This window comes from Nuphar pumila, chromosome 1 (assembly GCF_984573655.1).
Source record: "Nuphar pumila chromosome 1, dmNupPumi1.hap1.1, whole genome shotgun sequence".
Lineage (NCBI taxonomy): Eukaryota > Viridiplantae > Streptophyta > Magnoliopsida > Nymphaeales > Nymphaeaceae > Nuphar > Nuphar pumila.
The window spans coordinates 19383097-19401235 of NC_143249.1; the positions used below are offsets into that span (position 1 = coordinate 19383097).

The 18139-nt window shown below is 41.3% G+C and overlaps 1 protein-coding gene across 1 annotated transcript in view; it reads left to right on the forward strand.

The window, feature by feature from the left end:
• The window catches only part of LOC149848234 (structural maintenance of chromosomes protein 1-like), a 72499-nt gene that overhangs the window by 13488 nt on the left and 40872 nt on the right, over positions 1-18139 (forward strand). The window contains exons 3-6 of the mRNA XM_089985918.1: positions 3274-3507; positions 6082-6317; positions 15795-16061; positions 16375-16645. Coding sequence (XP_089842044.1) covers positions 3274-3507; positions 6082-6317; positions 15795-16061; positions 16375-16645 — 1008 coding nt within the window. The remainder of the gene's footprint in view (positions 1-3273; positions 3508-6081; positions 6318-15794; positions 16062-16374; positions 16646-18139) is intronic.

An 18139-nucleotide genomic window follows, 5' to 3' on the forward strand; every position in this document is an offset into this window, starting at 1 on the left:
CAGAGCATAAATGACATTTGAAAGAGCAAGGGAAGAAGTAGACATAGGAATGACAAAGTTTCCAATGCGAGAAATACGACAGTGAGACCCATCTTCAGTGACTATACTATTTTTACCAACATAGGGAACACTAGTTAGGAGCTTACCAACATCACCAGTGACATGAGTGGTTGCACCAGAATCGACATACCAAGTGCCCTGATCATTTTGCTTTAAGTTCAATTCAGCTAGAGCAGAAAGTAACAACTCCTTGACTTCGTCACTGTTCTTCAATTTATCTGACCCTTTGCTTGTCTCTGGCTGTTTACCTTTATTTTGAGGATTGAACCAACAATTTGCTTTGATATGCCCCCTTTTATTGCATAGAAAACAGGTCGGTATTGATCTTTGCCTTTGCCCACTGGGAGGAATATTAGGTGTAGGTAATATTCCACGACTTCCTTATCCATTTTTTTCTTGACTCCCTCTATCTCGAAAATCATATCTACCACGTCCTCGCCCATAGGCAACTCCTGTGGCAATAACAGTGTGTGCTCCACCTTGAGAATGAGTATCTTCAGAAAATCCCTTTAAGGTCATCTCATACTGCAAAAGCTTGGCACGAAGATCTCCAAAACTAGGTAAATCTGACAAACACAATAAGGAAATAACCATCATATGATAATCCAATCCTAGCCCACTCAAAGTCTGCTGCACCATATCTTTGTCACTAACTGCGCATCCCACGATGGCCAACTGATATGTAATAATCTTCATTTTGTTTAAGTACTCCATAATGGTCATGGAGTCCTTTCTTAACATTTGAAATTCTTTCTTCAAAAATAATATTCTGGCCTGAGAAACTTGAGAATATGTCTGAACCAATCGATGCCATAATTGCATTTCGGCGCAATCATTTGTAATTGCCACAAGCACTTCTTGTGACAATGTATAAGTGATATAGGCAACCAATGCCTAATCTCGCTTCATCCAGGATATGTATTCTGGATTTCTGACATAGGTAATAGAAAGATGTCCCTCACCATTCTTTGGTTCTTGTGATATGAACTCTGGAGGAACAGGAACAAAACCATCCAGATGTCCAGAAAGGTCCTGACTTCTTATGAATGGAATGATTTGTCGCTTCCAAGTTAGAAAATTGGAATTGTTCAGTTTCTCAAACACGAGTTGACTAAGAAAGTTTGAGGAAAGACCAGACTGAGAGTGAGGAAATGAGTCCATATTCTATCAAAACCAAAAATACAAGAAGAGATAAGAAATAAGAAAATGACTTTACGACAAGGACACAATTGCGGTTGAAATCTAATGAAAATCAGAACAGAAACTTAATATCAGAAAATTCTGCTGCCAGCCTTTTTTTTTTACTATTTGAATGATAAAACTGAGGCAGAAAACCAGAACTATGCAGTTAGAACCTGTTCTGAATTAGAATTTGATCTAAGAGACACGTTACTTTGAAATTAACGTGTGTATTTTCAGAATATGAGGGAATATAAACAGGCAGTGCGAAACAGAGAAGAAAATAGAGAAAGATTAACTAATGTTGATATTAGTTAATCAGGACAGACCTGGGATCACTTCCAGATCTGAATCTGATATGCAGGCAACTTGTAAAAGTATTTGACGCGATCCTATTCAAGCCTTGGAATCACGCAAAGATCAAATGATGTGAATTCGATCTTGCGCGATTATTTGTGCTGTTAATATATAAGATCACGTGCAACGACAAGTCAAAAGGGAAATAAAGATATGATAACGCGAAGAAAAGAAAACAAAGAAACAGGAAACATGATCAGGTAGGCTATGAAAAGAAGGTTGTTCAGCAAACAGTGAAACAGAAATATGTAGAGAAACAGGAAACAAAAATATGAAAAGAGAAGGAAAAATACTTTATTTTGAAGGATTCGATTGATTCGTTTTGAAGACAGGAGAAATGATTTGAAGACGAGAGTGGGAAGATGCTTTACCGGATGAAGGAGGAAGATTCTTAAGCTTGGATTTGTGGCTCTGATACCATGATAGAAATTGTGGTTCCCTGTTTCATACACAAGAGCAGATACCGAATGGGAGAGAGACAAGAAAGCTGCAGAATTTTCCAATAGCCGACTGTGGTATTGGGCTTCCCATAATACATGCTGTTACAATTACTAGGGTACGAAAATACCTATCATACATCAAATGTAAATTACAATATGCCATTAATGCCTTTAATGAACATGTGCTAATTAGATGAACTCGAATTGGGTTTGGATAAGATCCAAACCCAGTCGTGAATACACGCTTCTTTTCATAAACTTCCTCTCCCTCCCTCCCCTCTCTCCACAGAGAGGCATATGTTCCCAAAATGTGATTCAAAATCTAGGAAAAAGGTCAATGACCAAAGATAATCTTATATATATATGTGTGTGTGTATATATATATATATATATATATATATATATATATATATATATATATATATATATATATATATATATATACACACACACACATGGGTAAGGAACCCCATAGTGGAAAACTCTAAATTTTTATTTTTTTCACATCTGGCCCTCCAGATGTGATCTACATGTTTGATTTAATGGAAGCTGACCCTTGGAATGTATGTCAAACATACATTTTCTGGGAAAAAACAATAGCTTACCATGCACCTGTTTATGGGGGTTGAAAGGTTATGTTATGGATTATACAACATTTTTCTGTCCTGAGTCCTGACTCACAGAGGAGCTTGTTCCTCACATGATGCGAACATATATCATTTTGCTAAATTTATATGAAATATGGTATTTCATTTAATTCACAAACAGAAATCTTGTTTCATGGAATAGGCTTTCAGTTCCATGTATCCAACATGCATGGTTTGCCTACATATGTACAATACCAGTTCACTAAGTTATTACATAGTTATCATCTACATTACCCAAAATAGTTAATATTTAAATATGTGTTTCATCTTGTTGCTGGGCTTGTATTTCCTTACCTTTAACAACGCTTTGTTTTATTTACCCAAAGAAAGTTAAGACAGAAAAGAAAGACATGGACCTTCCCATTTTGGTGATACTCATATTGTCTAAATTGCTTTCATTAGGTTTTACTAATCAAGGATATGGTAAATGTCTCTGGATGCTGATATTATATGTCATAATTCTTGTTATACAGATTTTGCTTAGCTAGAGGAATTAATTAATAGATTGCTGCATGTAACATTTCACATATTGAATTGACACTGGATTTATCATTCATTAATAATGTTTCTGGTCTTATTTTGTGATGCAGAAATCTCTGAAAGGAGAACACTTTTTATGGCAAGTATTCAATATTGATAAGGATATTGAGAAGACAAACAAGGAACTTGAAAAAGAAAATAGAGCCCTTGAAGAAAAGTTGAAAGTACAGGAGGAATGTGGACTTGACATTAGTGAGAAGAACAAAGAAAATTCTTTATACCTGAAAGAGATGGCACAAGTTGAAAAGAGAATTGCAAAGAAAAAAGGTGAACTTGATAAAAAGGTTAGTGATTTTTCCCTTGAACTTGACCATCTGATGCTGATAATGCCATTATTTCTCCAAAGTGAACCTACAACATCAGCGTGTGCTTGTCTGTGCACTTGTTTGTGCAATTACTCTAGATTAATGTTATGAATATTAGTCTGACATATTGGATGGATTTTTGGTATAGCTAAGGCCATAACTTGTTAAAGGGAATCTAAGTAGTCATCCTTCAAATTCTCTCCAGGATGAACATTTGAAAGTGGCCGATATATTAGCTAGTAGATGGGTTCCAAGATGATATATTGGTCATTAGGATACTTGTCAAGTATAGTAAGTTTTCAACATTGAGTTGGAATGGGACTTGGGAGGATTCCTAAATGCAGTCATGTTATCAAGATTGTGGCCTTCCAGTAACAAAATCCATTAAACTAGTGGGACTGGAGTTCCTAATGTTAGATTAACCATATGCAGATGGAGACAAGAGTTGATGTCCATTTGACGTTTGATGGTATGGGTTCGGTGGATTTGTTAGATGGTAATATTTGTAATATTTTCTTTTATTGCCTCTTTTTGTAAATGTTTTCCCTTTCATAGGTTCTATCTATGTCAAACTATATTCAACCTTTATAGTCTGTCTTTCTATACTATATACAGAATTCATAGGAGAAATTACTCTATATCTTTACACATTTGATGCTCTTTCTTGAATCTTTTGGTGCTGATTGCCTCTTCCTAACTATGACAAGGTTATTGCTTTATTGCTGCTTCAATATTTGAAACTGAATTTCTATATAGTATTTAAAATTTCCCTGCCAGTCTAGTCTCTCTGTCTATCCCATAATCTTTTTTATAGTCAGTCTAGGGGATAACTCGGTGGGATTTGGACCCAAGACCAAGCATCATGATGAACAACTTCACCACTCGACTGTTTCCTTTGATCTCCTATTGAATACAAGATAGAGGTTAAAGAAGTCAATATGCTTGTTAGCTACTGTGTTTGAGGTGATATGTAGTGTGTCACCTAGTTCCTGATGACAAATTTTTTGATAGCCATTCAACTGAAGACTTATTGGGCTTATTAGATTGAAGGGCTATCCTAATGGGGTGTTTGGACCAGAGTTACCAGTTACCGGAAGCTTCTTAGATATGTAGGAAGCTTGCTTCTCGAAAACTCGCTTCGGAAGCACGATACTCCTTGCTTCTGAAACTTGATGATAACCTTGATTCCCCCACGCTTCTCCTATGCTTTCCACACACTTCATCTATTCTTCTTATATGTTCTCTTAACTTTTCATGTTTTTTATGTGTTTTCTCACTCTTCCCACTCACTTCCATGTGCTTTTTCTAAATTGGTAGTCATCATTTTTAGATTTTGTTAAAAATTTAATTCTTGCACTAAAAAATCATGAAATTTAATATTAGTCACTTTTATTTTAGTTTTTATTTGTGTTTCATTTTGATTCCCATTCAATTCTTATATATATATATATATTTTATTCCTTGCTTCATGCTTCCTATACACTTTAAAATGCATCGCTTCTCGCTTCCGCTTCCCATATCGTTTCCCGCTTCCTAGTTTGACAACCTTGGTTTGGACACACCCACTTATTCTGATAGACAGGATAAGCGGGTAAAATGCATCTTGGTCACATTATCTTGTTTATCTGGATAAATGGGTATATCCAAACACCACCTAATTGTTTTAGAATAATTCTCTTTAAAGTGAAATGCTTTCCTAATAGCCTAATATATTGTGGATATCCAATAGTATGCAATAATTTAGAAATCTTCTAAGGAAGGTGTCCTTCCTGTCTCATAGCTTTGTGTCGTTATCTTCTTTTTTGAAAAAACAAATTTTTTTTGCTAAGAGATTAAACGTGTGTGTGATGATATGTCACTAACATTTATAAGAAGTAAAGCTTTTGGCCAATAATTGGAGGGCCGATCCAAGTAATGGTTTTGAATCATTATTGGTATGTTGATGACCAGTAATGGTAACAGTTCCCCTGAATCTGAGTGCACAGCATGGCATGCATGTTTGTGTTTATTCCTTGCTGAGTGTTTTTTATTTTTTTACTGTTAATAACCTTGGCTGATCTTATTTGAGGTGATTCTGAATTTACCTTGTATTTCACGTTTCAAAATTTGTTTTATTTTGTCTTAAGGTAGCAACTAGAGGCAATTTGATTTCTTAATGAAAAATAAAAAATTGCCTTTATTTTTTGGCATATCGACCAGAAATTACATTACTCCCTTCTTTTGGAAATCACTTAGGTCGTACCAACTCTAACTGCTGTACTGCACCATTCCACATTATTGCAAAGCACACATGCTACATAAACTTCCTGTGCTTGATTTGAAACTTGTGTTTGTAAAAGTCTATATTTTCTGTTTTGTTCTGTAGGTGTATGTGATTGTTTTAAAAGCTTTGGTTATGTGTTTGGCTATGGTTGCAAACATTTCATATGGATATAGTTATTAGAAATTCTGCCATGTAAACAAGTTTCCTTAAACCTGGAAGTTAAGATCAATTTAAATATTTTGTGTTCATTTGCATTGGTCCATCATGGTGATCGTGAACTGGTGTTGCAGAAACCAGAGCTTTTGAAACTGGAGGAGGAGATCTCTCGCATTAGTTCAAAAATTAAAAGCCGCAAGAAAGAACTAGAGAAGAAGAAAGGAGAAAAGAAAATGCATGCTAAGGAAGTAGAAAGGCTTCAAAAAGAGTTGAATGATGTAACTACAGCCATGAATAACTTAAATTTGGAAGGTCAAGGAGGGGAAAAACTTCTACTGGCTGATTCTCAGATTAAGGAGTACCATAGGATGTAAGCTTTTGGTGATCATATGCTTTTCTGAAATATGCTACTCTGATATGATTTTATATTTGAGCTATAGGATCGTCACATGGTTATTTTACTTTCTTGCCATACTGTGTTCTTTAATTTTGATTTTTTAAGGTGCTAAATTACTAGCCATTTTGGAATTTGGATTATGGAGTTCAAATCTAGTAACTTTGTTGCCAAATTATAGAGGAATTGCTTTAGTGGGAAGGCATTGTTCTCTCTTTTCTAATTTATTTTTTACCTCCTCTTATTGGTGCATAAATTGCCTGTTGTGGATTCTTATGGATGCTGAGTCCATCTCGATCCGTTCACCTGCTTAAAGGCATCTAATGCTTTTGAGAACCTAAAAAGTATAATAGTGAGAAGTTCTATCAAGGTTCTATCATGCATTATCAAGGATAAGAGCTATGTAACATGGGTACACAATGAAGGGTAGAGTACCCACCCCAATATGCATCGACCTGGGTACAGGCACGTCTTGGATTGGGTTAGACTCAATTCACACTAGGGATCTCAATGGTTCAGGTTTGGGTTGGATATTCGACCGACCCGAATCCATTTACTCGGGTTTGGTAAAACATTATAGATCCAAGTTTTTAATGGGGTTGGACTTGGTATTAAATTGCTGAATCTTACCGGATTTGGTTTCATACATCAACCCTAACAGATGCTTATTGGCACTTTTTATAAGTCAATCCAAATGGATGTCAGTATTGAGTCTATTGACATGCAAACCAATGTATTTAAAAGTCACTTTACGAGGTATAAAACATGCCCATTTCATTAAATGCAGTAAAAGAAAACTTCAAATTTGTTGTGTACAGTATTTTTCACTATGTAACTTCAATAAATGCAGAAAACCAATTTTCAAAAAACTTGCACCACGTGTCTTACCATCGAAATGCTGTGTGCATAGGTAAACACAGAGACATTAAGTTTGACTTTCACAAGGAAATCCAAATTCAGGTCAACCGGATTCGGATTTGATTTTGAATATTTTACATCCGTATTGAATCCGAATCCAAATCTGATTGGTTGGATTTGGTATAGGCTATATCTGAACAGAATCTGGCCTGTTTACATCCCTAATTCACACTCAATACTGAAATGAAAAGTTCTATCATGCAACACTATCAAGGATAGGAGCTGTGTAACATGGGTATGTAAGGAAAGGTAGAGTACTCATGTCTGTATGTGTCGACATGGATACAAGACATGGGTCAGGTTGGGTTGGACTCAATTCACACCCACTAGAGGTAGAAATCATCTTTAGGGTTCATTAACAATGACCAGATTGCCCTTTACTCATAAATAATTCTCAGTACAACCCTAAGAGCTGTGTAACATGGGTACCTAAGCAAAGGTAGAGTACTCATGTCTCCATGTGTCGACATGGATACAGGACATGGGTCAGGTTGGGTTTGACTAAATTCACACTCAGTAGAAGTAGAGATTATCTTTAGGGTTCAGTAACAATGACCAGATTGCCCTTTACTTATAAATAATTCTCAGTACAACCCATGATACAAACAAAATTACAATACTACCATTGTCATGAGTTCTTATTCCTTTTAGGTTGGAGGTTAAGAGTTGAGAATATTAAGACTTGAAGATGGTATGTGGCAATATAGAAGATTGTGGGGTGACTAATGTTTGAATTCATAAAGCGGATCCTTAAACCCATCTCGTATCTCTTGCTACATGTGCATGCACATACATACAAATATCCACTGGCTAATGGTTTTGAGGCATGATGCCATATAAGGTGGCACCTTTGCTTGGTTTGCTAGATCTTGCCACTGATAGCCTTTTGAATGCATTTGGTAGAGTTCAACTATAGAGTAAGAAGTCTAGATTCTACAATTCACAAAGATAATATCAAGTGGAAATAATGGGAATAATCATGTTGGATTCAACCTTAGTGCATGAAAACATTAAATATAAAGTTCCAATCATGTTGCTGGATATTGATATATTAATTGTTGGCTTTGGGGGTTAGGTCTCTAATGATTAGGCATACACCATATCGTCATAGTTAAGTTCCATGGCAGTGAAGATATAGTTGACTGAGAAGTCTCTTTGAAAACCTAACACTAGAAATGGGATGTTGAGAGCTGCAAAGCACAAAATGATGAGGCAATGTGGGATGTGAATTGGAAGCATGTTAGATGGATGATTGACAACGAAACAAAATCTACTAAAGAGTGGGATTTGAATATATTTACAAAGAAGTTCTGACTTACTGATTTTATATAAAAAAAATCCAGTAGTTCTCAATGAAGTACATGAACACAAACAAGCAATGATCAAAGTTTTATGTGAATGAAACATTAACAAATTATGTATACTGTAATCTTCTTGTCATTCTAGATCTGTATGACATTCTAAAAGTTGTCAGAATGTTCTCTTTCCTACTTTTGATAAGACGAATCAAATGAAAGAGAATGCCATTTTCAGTTAGAAGTTAGAACTATTGATGCAGCCTTCAGCGGGCTGCTATAAAGGTAGCGAAGACACAGTTGCTGGAGGCGACCTCTACCCTCGCGTGAGCTTGATGGAGGCTGGAAAGGCACGACTGGATACAGTCGTAAGCTGATCAGGCTTTAAAAACAATGGAAACTCACCCAGATGGTGATGCTGAACTTATTTATTAAAATACCCAATGTCAATGATAGGTTGCTAATAAACACATTGAAAAGAAATGGTAAACAACGAACAGTAATCAAAGAAAAGGGGAAAACGACAGGGCAAGAAAAGTAAGGCTGCTGAGCAAAGAAAACAAGTTGTAATTAAATCTCCAAAGAAACTGCCTTCACGCAACCCTAAGCCATGCTTTTAAAGATGGTCATTGGATCCGGGTCTCGGGTCCGAATCCGGACCCGGGCCGTTGCTGAGCTGGGTCTTCCTTTTTCTGGAGTAAGTGCGCGTTATCTCCCTGCATCGAGTCGACTCACCGGTGGTCGGATCCTGCTGTTGGGTCCACTCGTGCCTTCCAAATGGTGGGTCGGGTTCCCTGTCCGTGCCAGGGTCACAGGGTACTGGTACCACCTGCTGTGCATCATTCTCCCCTGGTTGGGAAGAAGTCGGCTCCGACGACTTGTTGTCTCCACAGTAAGCATATAGATCAGATACATTGAAAATCGGGGAAATGTTCCAATCGTGAGGCAGTTCTATGAGGTAGGCATTCGAACCTAAACGTCGTAGGACCTGGAAGGGACCATATTTCTTAGGACTCAGTTTATTATAAGTGCCCACAGGAAAACGCTCAGGACACAGGTAAACCCAAACAAACTGACCAACTTGAAACTGAATGTCGCGACGACCTTGGTCAACGAAGGCTTTGTACGCTTCGTAACTGTCAATGAGTTTAGCCCGGACTTGCCTATGTATATCACGCATATATTCAACGACATCAAAGGCATCTGGGGCGGGGTCAGGGAGAGTGGACACTGAAGCTAGATCGACGACATGAGTGGGCGATCAACCATAAACCACTTGAAAAGGAGACTTGCCCGTGGACCTATTGATGGAACTATTATACGCAAACTCGGCTTGAGGCAAGACTAGATCCCAGGTTTTAACATTTTCCCCTACTATGCTTCGTAACAAGTTTCCTAAGGTGCGGTTCACAACTTCGGTTTGGCCATCGGTCTGGGGGTGGTACGCACTACTGAACTGAAGCTTGGTCTTCAATAAAGCCCATAACGATTTCCAAAAGTGGCTCATAAAACGCGTGTCACGATCAGAACTGATTGTGTGGGGTAGACCATGGAAGCGAGCGACGTCCTTGAAATAATAGGACGCTACTAAAGAGGCATCGGTGGTTCGCTTACACGGGACAAAAATAGCCATTTTGGAGAACCGATCAACAACGACTAAAATTGAATCAAAACGACGTGGCATTCTTGGGAGGCCCACGATAAAATCCATGGATACATGCTCCCACGACCGTTCAGGAATGGGTAACGGAGTATACAGACCACTGTTCTGACGATGACCCTTGGACACTTGACACACATGACACCCTTGGATGAACTTGACAACATCTTTGCGCATTTTGGGCCAAAAGTATCGTTCATCTAATAGAGCGAACGTCTTATCATGCCCGAAATGCCCTGCTAACCCTCCTTCATGTAATTCAGAAATCAACTGAAGCCTAAGGGAGAAATCAGGCACACATAATTTGTTCCCACGAAAGAGGTAACCATTATGAATACTAAAACAGGGGTCGAGGGTACGATCTGAAGAGATGCACCCCTCCCAGACTTGTTGAAAATCCGGGTCCGTGGGATATAATTCTTTGCACTGTTCGAACCCAACAACCTGCACTGACATGGTCATCAGGAGACTGTTCTTCCTGCTAAGAGCGTCAGCCACCTTGTTCAGGGTACCAGATTGATGGCGAATTAAAAAGGTGTACTCTTGCAAGAAGCTGACCCACTTAGCATGACGAACACTTAACTTCTTTTGACTATTCAGATACTTCAATGCCTCATGGTCCGTGTACAAGACAAATTCCTTATAAATGAGATAATGTCTCCAATAACGAAGGGCTTGTACAACGGCATAAAACTCAACATCACAAGTGGAATACTGACACCTGGCATGCGTCAGCTTCTCACTAAAGAAGGCAACAAGTCTGCGATTCTGACTCAAGACTGCGCCAATTCCCACCTTGGAGGCATCACACTCAACCTCAAAGACTGCACTAAAATCAGGAAGGGCTAAGACAGGGGCACTGGTCATTTTCTCTTTGATGATAGTAAAGGCTTTTCTCGCAGCAGGCGTCCATTGAAAACTAGTACCCTTGAGGCACTCCGTGATGGGGGCCATGAGGGTGCTGAAGTTTCTCACGAAACGTCGGTAAAAAGTGGCTAATCCATGAAAACTACGGATCTCTCCAATAGTCTTTGGGATAGGCCAATCGACAATCGCACGAACTTTCGCGGGGTCTGCCTTAACTCCATCAGCTCCTTAAAATTTCTAAGACCTGACGTAGTTGACTCAAATGGTCAGACAAAGATGAACTATAAATCAAAATATCATCAAAATATACTACGACAAACTTCCCTATACAAGGGCGTAGCACTTGGGTCATCATATTCATGAAAGTACTTGGGGCATTGGATAGCCCAAATGGCATGACTAACCACTCATACAACCCATCACGTGTCTTGAATGCCGTCTTCCACTCATCCCCCTCTCGGATACGAATCTGGTGATACCCGCTTTTTAAATCGATTTTGGAGAAAATGGAAGCACCAGCCAACATATCAAACATATCATCCAAACGAGGGATGGGAAAACGGTATTTGACAGTGATGCGGTTTATGGCTCGACTATCCACACACATGCGCATGGACCTATCTTTCTTAGGAGTGAGCAAGGCGGGTACCGCGCAAGGGCTCACACTTTCACGAATAAAGCCCTTTTGCAGCAACTCCTGGACCTGCCTCAACAACTCGGCATGCTCGGAGGGGTTCATACGATACGCGGGGAGATTGGGGAGACTCGACCCTGGCACAAAATCAATAGCATGCTGCACGACACGCATGGCAGGGAGACCATCTGGAAGGTCATCTGGCATAATGTCGCTAAACTCTTCAATAAGGGGTTTGATGTCCGTAGGAACTGGTAACGACGTACTCACTGACGGTTTAACCACCACATCATAACAATAACCATCCTCCTGACATTGGTTCAAGAAAGACCGGTAGGATACTCCAGCCAACCGGGGGACTCACTCAGGCTTATCTACTATGGGAAACCCCGTCTCCTTGATGGGGAGAAGGATTATCTTATGACCCTTAAATATGAACGAGTACGTGTTCCTTTGGCCATCATGAATGGTCTTGCGATCAAACTGCCAAGGACGCCCCAACAGGATGTGACAAGCACTCATAGGGGCTACATCACACCACACCTCGTCGTGGTAGTGCTCCCCCATGGAGAATCAGACTAAACAACGCTGGGTGATGGGAACCTCGTTTCCTTTCTTGAACCATGCCATCTTGTAGGGGTGAGACAATTTCTCGGTTCTCAGATTCAAGGTAGACACAACACTCTCGGACACCATGTTCTCACAAGCACCGGTGTCGATAATAACATCACATGCATGACCCTCACAGTTGCATCGGGTTCTAAAGATGTTGTTCCGTAGCCATTCGGCAGAGGTCGACTCACGGGGTGCAGTCAAGACATGACGGATGGATAATAGATTGTCGACATTGCCGTCAAACTCTACGACTTCCCGCTCATCCTCATCCTCAACCAAAGACTCACTCTCACTCTCGGATGCTGACTCCACAATACCTTCGACGAGATGGGTGCTCTTGCCCACAGTGGGGCACCTAGACACGACATGCCCTAGCTCTTGACACCTAAAACAACGGATGGTAGACTCATTAGGTTTGGTTTTAGACCAGGTATTGAATGCGGGTCCGGACGGATCAGGTTTGCTAAATTCTGCTCTAGGGGTAGACTTTGAATCCTCCTTCCTAGGGGAGCTCGCTCCCCTGGTTGGAAAACTCGACTTGGGTCGACTGGACTGTTCACTACGGGAGGTCCTATATTCTTGCCTTCGTTTCAACTTTTCCTCGACGTTCATGGCATAACTGCTGGCCTGATTTAATGTCTCAACCGTGATACAACTAAAGTCGTCAGAAATAACAGGACGGAGACCAGAAATGTACCTCGTGACCTGTTGGCGGGCAGTTTCCTCAATTTGCACCCGTAGAGAAAGACGATGGAACTCGGTAGTGTACTCCGCCACAGTACGAGTGCCTTGACGTAGGGCTAGATACTCCTTATAGGCTCTCTCAGCGTGAACTGAAGGCACGAATTTTGATTGCATCAATATCTGCATTTCCTCCCACGACTGTACACGCTCTAGCCCTTGCCGCTTCCTCGATCGCTGCAGCTCCACCCACCATGTCTGTGCTAATCCTCTCAACCGAGTAGACGCTATAGAGACACGACGGTGCTCGGCTACGGTGTGGTAGTCAAAGAAAAATTGCACGGCATATGACCAGTCGAAGAATTGTTCCGCGTCGAACCACCCTGCAAACTCTGGAAGGTCCAGTTTCACCCCATAAGTGGAGGGATGCTCCGCTGCTCTCGGTTGACGAGCTTCCACCATTCCTGCAGGATACTCGTTCCAGAACGTGTCATCATCCCACACTGCTTCATTGTCCTCTACGCGGTACTGCTCGCCTGGATGCCGGTGCTGACGAACTCTACCGAGGGGTGGTCGACGCTCCGGTCGTGCCGCTCCCTGCTGACACTGTCGCGGCCTGGTTTGCCCGCGGGTGGGGGCTGTCTGTGGCTGTCGTTGTTGCACTGGTATGTAAGGGGTCCTACTAAAGGTGTGGGGTTGTGTTGGGTCTCTGCCTCTATGTGGGTAGGAAAGGGGTAGTAAGGGTTTGGGTTATGATAATGGGGTAGGGTCGGGCGAGGTACTGGGTTTTGGATCGGGAATGGGTTATTGGGTTGGTTAGGGTTCGGGTATTTAGTTGGGTTGGGGTAGAACTGGGATGGTTCGCCCGACTGGATATGGATCAGGCCTAATCCTAAACTACTCGTCGGACCCAGATTGTGATAGGTCGGATTGGGGATCGAGTTGTGGGGATAAAAGGTTTTATTTGAACTCGATCCACGGTCCATATGAAAATGGGTCTGGTTGTGACCCGGCTCAAGATCAAGCTGGAGTTTCGTCCGGGTCCGATACAGGTTCGGGTCGGTATGGGATCCATTTTGGGATTCAAAATTCACGGGTTGGGTCGGATTCGGAACGAACTGCGAACCCAACCCAATTGGGTAGGCTGGGTATGGGGCTGCCAGACCCGGACCTGCTCCTGAGAACCCAAAGGGTGGTCCTCGGTAATCGGGTCCGGGTCCACTTACCATTGGTTCTTGACTGGACCCCGAGGGATCCGAATTCATCCACAGGGGATCAATCCCCTTAGCCCGTGAAGGGGCTGCAATCATGTTTCCGGGCGCAGGCGCTGGGAGGGTCGACAGACCCATCCCAGTCCGAACTGACGTTGGCGTGCCCCCAAGAGGATCCAATAGCAAACTTGGGCCACGCAGGTCGGGTCTGGCCTGCAGCCCCTGTGGTGGGGGTCGGTGCCTACCCTGCGTATGCACGACACTGATGGGAGGCTCTCCAATGGGCTCCAGGGTCGGAGGCGCTACGATCATACCAGGGTTCATTGTTGGCGTACCTTGCTGGAGCACTTCTCGATTGGTGGTCCCACGCACACCTTCACCAATGCCCCCCAGCAGTATCGCAGGCTGCATCACTTCTCGGTTGGGTGCGATCATGGCAGCCGTGCCGATGCTCACTGCACCATCACCCACGGTAGTACCCATGGGTTGTGCTGTTGCCGAGGTCGACCCTACCGTCGATTCCATGGCAACGAGTCGACACTCCATACCATCCATCCTCTTGGTGATCCCGGCCATTTCTTTGTTCATGCGCAGCATATTCTCTTGCATTTTTGTCATCATTTCCATCATGCGCATCATAGGCTCCTCGGTACTTACCTCTTCCCGTTCCTTGCCGTGTGCCGGATCGTTCCTCGCCTCTTGAGCCATGCGGCTATCGATGGAGGATGTCTGGGCTCTGATACCACGTTGATGCAGCCTTCAGCGGGCTGCTATAAAGGTAGCGAAGACACAGTTGCTGGAGGCGACCTCTACCCTCGCGTGAGCTTGATGGAGGCTGGAAAGGCACGACTGGATACAGTCGTAAGCTGAACAGGCTTTAAAAACAATGGAAACTCACCTAGATGGTGATGCTGAACTTATTTATTAAAATACCCAATGTCAATGATAGGTTGCTAATAAACACATTGAAAAGAAATGGTAAACAACGAACAGTAATCAAAGAAAAGGGGAAAACGACAGGGCAAGAAAAGTAAGGCTGCTGAGCAAAGAAAACAAGTTGTAATTAAATCTCCAAAGAAACTGCCTTCACGCAACCCTAAGCCATGCTTTTAAAGATGGCCATTGGATCCGGGTCTCGGGTTCGAATCCGGACCCGGGCCGTTGCTGAGCTGGGTCTTCCTTTTTCTGGAATAAGTGCGCGTTATCTCCCTGCATCGAGTCGACTCACCGGTGGTCGGATCCTGCTGCTGGGTCCACTCGTGCCTTCCAAATGGTGGGTCGGGTTCCCTGGCCGTGCCAGGGTCACAGGGTACTGTTTCCACCTGCTGTGCATCAACTATGTTCTTCAGTTGATGATAATATTACCCGTTTCAATAGCCATTTTGAGCACCTTAACAACCATGGAACCATTGTAATGTATTTTGTTAGTATTCTTTTAATTCTTATATTAACTGTTACTTTGTGTTCTTTGAATAACTGCTGGTATGCAAAATCAGTTCTTGATCACTGTGCTACTGTACTAGTTCGTTCTTGTTCATTTTTCATTGACATGTTCAAGTTTTATTGTGTCAGTAAGGAGGAGGCTGGGCTCAAAACTGCAAAGCTGAGGAATGAGAAAGAAGTTTATGATACACAACAACAAGCTGATGTGGAAGCTCTGAAAAATTTGGAAGAAAATCTTGAGCAATTAAGAAACCGTGAGAAAGAGCTGACTTCTCAAGAGAATCAAATGAAATCAAGACTAAAGCAGATTAATGATGCACTCACAGAGAATAAAAAAGAGCTAACGAAAGCAAGAAGTGAGTTGAGTGATATGCAAGATAGGCATCGAAAGTCTAGGTAGGTAGATTGAGTTACCTTAATTTTCACTTATATATTTTTTATAGATAAAATGTTTATGGAAATTCATTCTTGGTACAGTGCTTGAATCTGTTGACGGGTTCTGATTTATAGTCTGCTTTTGTTTGTGGAGGCACTTGATGTCACATTCTTGTGCTATAGTAATTGGTGTAAGAGATTAAAGTTGTTGGCATACTTGATGTTGTTACTTTGGGCTTATTTCTTCTAAGGATTCTGGTGGTGATTTTATTTTATAGGGTTGCATTGCATGCTATTTCATATTTGTTTTCCTTTTTTTTTAAAATCCTAACAGGGCAAAATATGACAACCTGAAAGCTAAAGTTAGTGAAATTGAAGCTCAATTACGAGAATACAAGGCTGATATGCATGAAACTGAAAGGGATAAAAGATCATCTGAAGCAGTTGAGAGTCTCAAACGACTGTTTCCAGGTGTCCATGGGCGCATGACTGGTCTTTGTAAGCCAACTCAGAAGAAGTACAATCTTGCAGTCACTGTTGCAATGGGTAAATTCATGGATGCTGTTGTTGTTGATGATGAGCAAACAGGAAAGGAATGTATCAAGGTAAGTACCTATCCAATTGAAAATGTTGTTAATTTTTATGATGCTATGGAATGAGTACTATGATTTGGTGTCTTCTCTTTTTACAACACCATAAATACGAAAACCTTAACAAATGCCGGGTGACATTTGCCCAAATGACTAGAATTGCATGCCATTGCTATGCAGCCTTTCCTCATAAGCATGAAGGGGTTAGAATTACTGGTTTCAAGTATTCCTAACTATAACATGCATCATGTAATTGCTCTGTGATATCTTAGAATATTAAAATCGGGTTAGTATTTATTCATCTTCTTCATTCTGCTTGTTTGTGTCAAGCAAGGAAGAAAGATGAAGAACAAGAGGGGGAGCCACAAGAAATAAGCTTCATTCAATAGTTATTAAACAAAGTAGTAATACAACATATAGGGGTAGACCCCCTTGCCTGAGACTATTTTGGACCAAAATGGCCTCTTACATTTACCATTACACTTTTACATGCTAAAATACAAAAAAACTGCCCCGATGCTTGCATAGTAATACATAAATAGACATTACCCCCAATAATGGTACACATTAGATTCTTTAACACTCTTCCTCAAACATGAGATGATGTAAACACAATCATTTCAAGTTTGAAGAGGAATGCCTGAAATACCTTAAAAGAAAAAACTCTTCATGAAGCAATCTGTAATTTGGTTAGCCATTCCAATTTTGGACGTAAGATAACCCCCTCCAAGTATGCTGTGCCAGCGAAATGACAATCTATCTCAATATGCTTTGTTTTCTTATAAAATTATGAGTTTTTACCTATATGAATAACACTTTGATTGTCATAATTAGGGATGCACAATGAGACGAGCTAGCTCGGAGTCGACTTGGGCTCGACTCGTTTAAGCTCGGCTCGAACTCGTTCGGATCTCGGTACATGTAAACAAGCCGAGCTTGATCAGGCAATCAAGTTCGGTTGAGCTTGATTAGCCCGATTAAGCTCTGTTTGCATAGTTATATAATGCATGGGATATAGTATATGTACATTTTATGTTCACAATTATGTCACAATTTACAGCTTTGCCCAGATGGGTAAGGTGCTATGTCACAGGGATTCAGCCAGACAGGTGCAGCACCCGCGTCGACGCGACGCGGGTGCGGCACCTGGTGCGGTCAACCCAACCCTGGGTGTGGTCAACGCACCCAGGGTCATTTTGGTTCATTTTTCCCATTTTTTGAAAACAGAGCAAAGAAATTCAAAACCTTAAATTGCGGAACCAAATCGCAGAAAAACCCTCAATCGCATAAACCCGAGTAAAGGGAAATCTCATAAGGCGAAACAAAACAGGAATGGGGTCAGACGAAAACACGCCAAAGAAAAGGAGAAGGATCGAAAACAGAAAAATACCTCGAGTGAGCCTATCAATGCTCATAGACAACCGATCTTCGAAAACCCTAATTAGGGCTTCCAGCATCGACGAGATCCCTCTCCCCAACACCTCGGCACTTTCTCCGACCGCCTCCGTA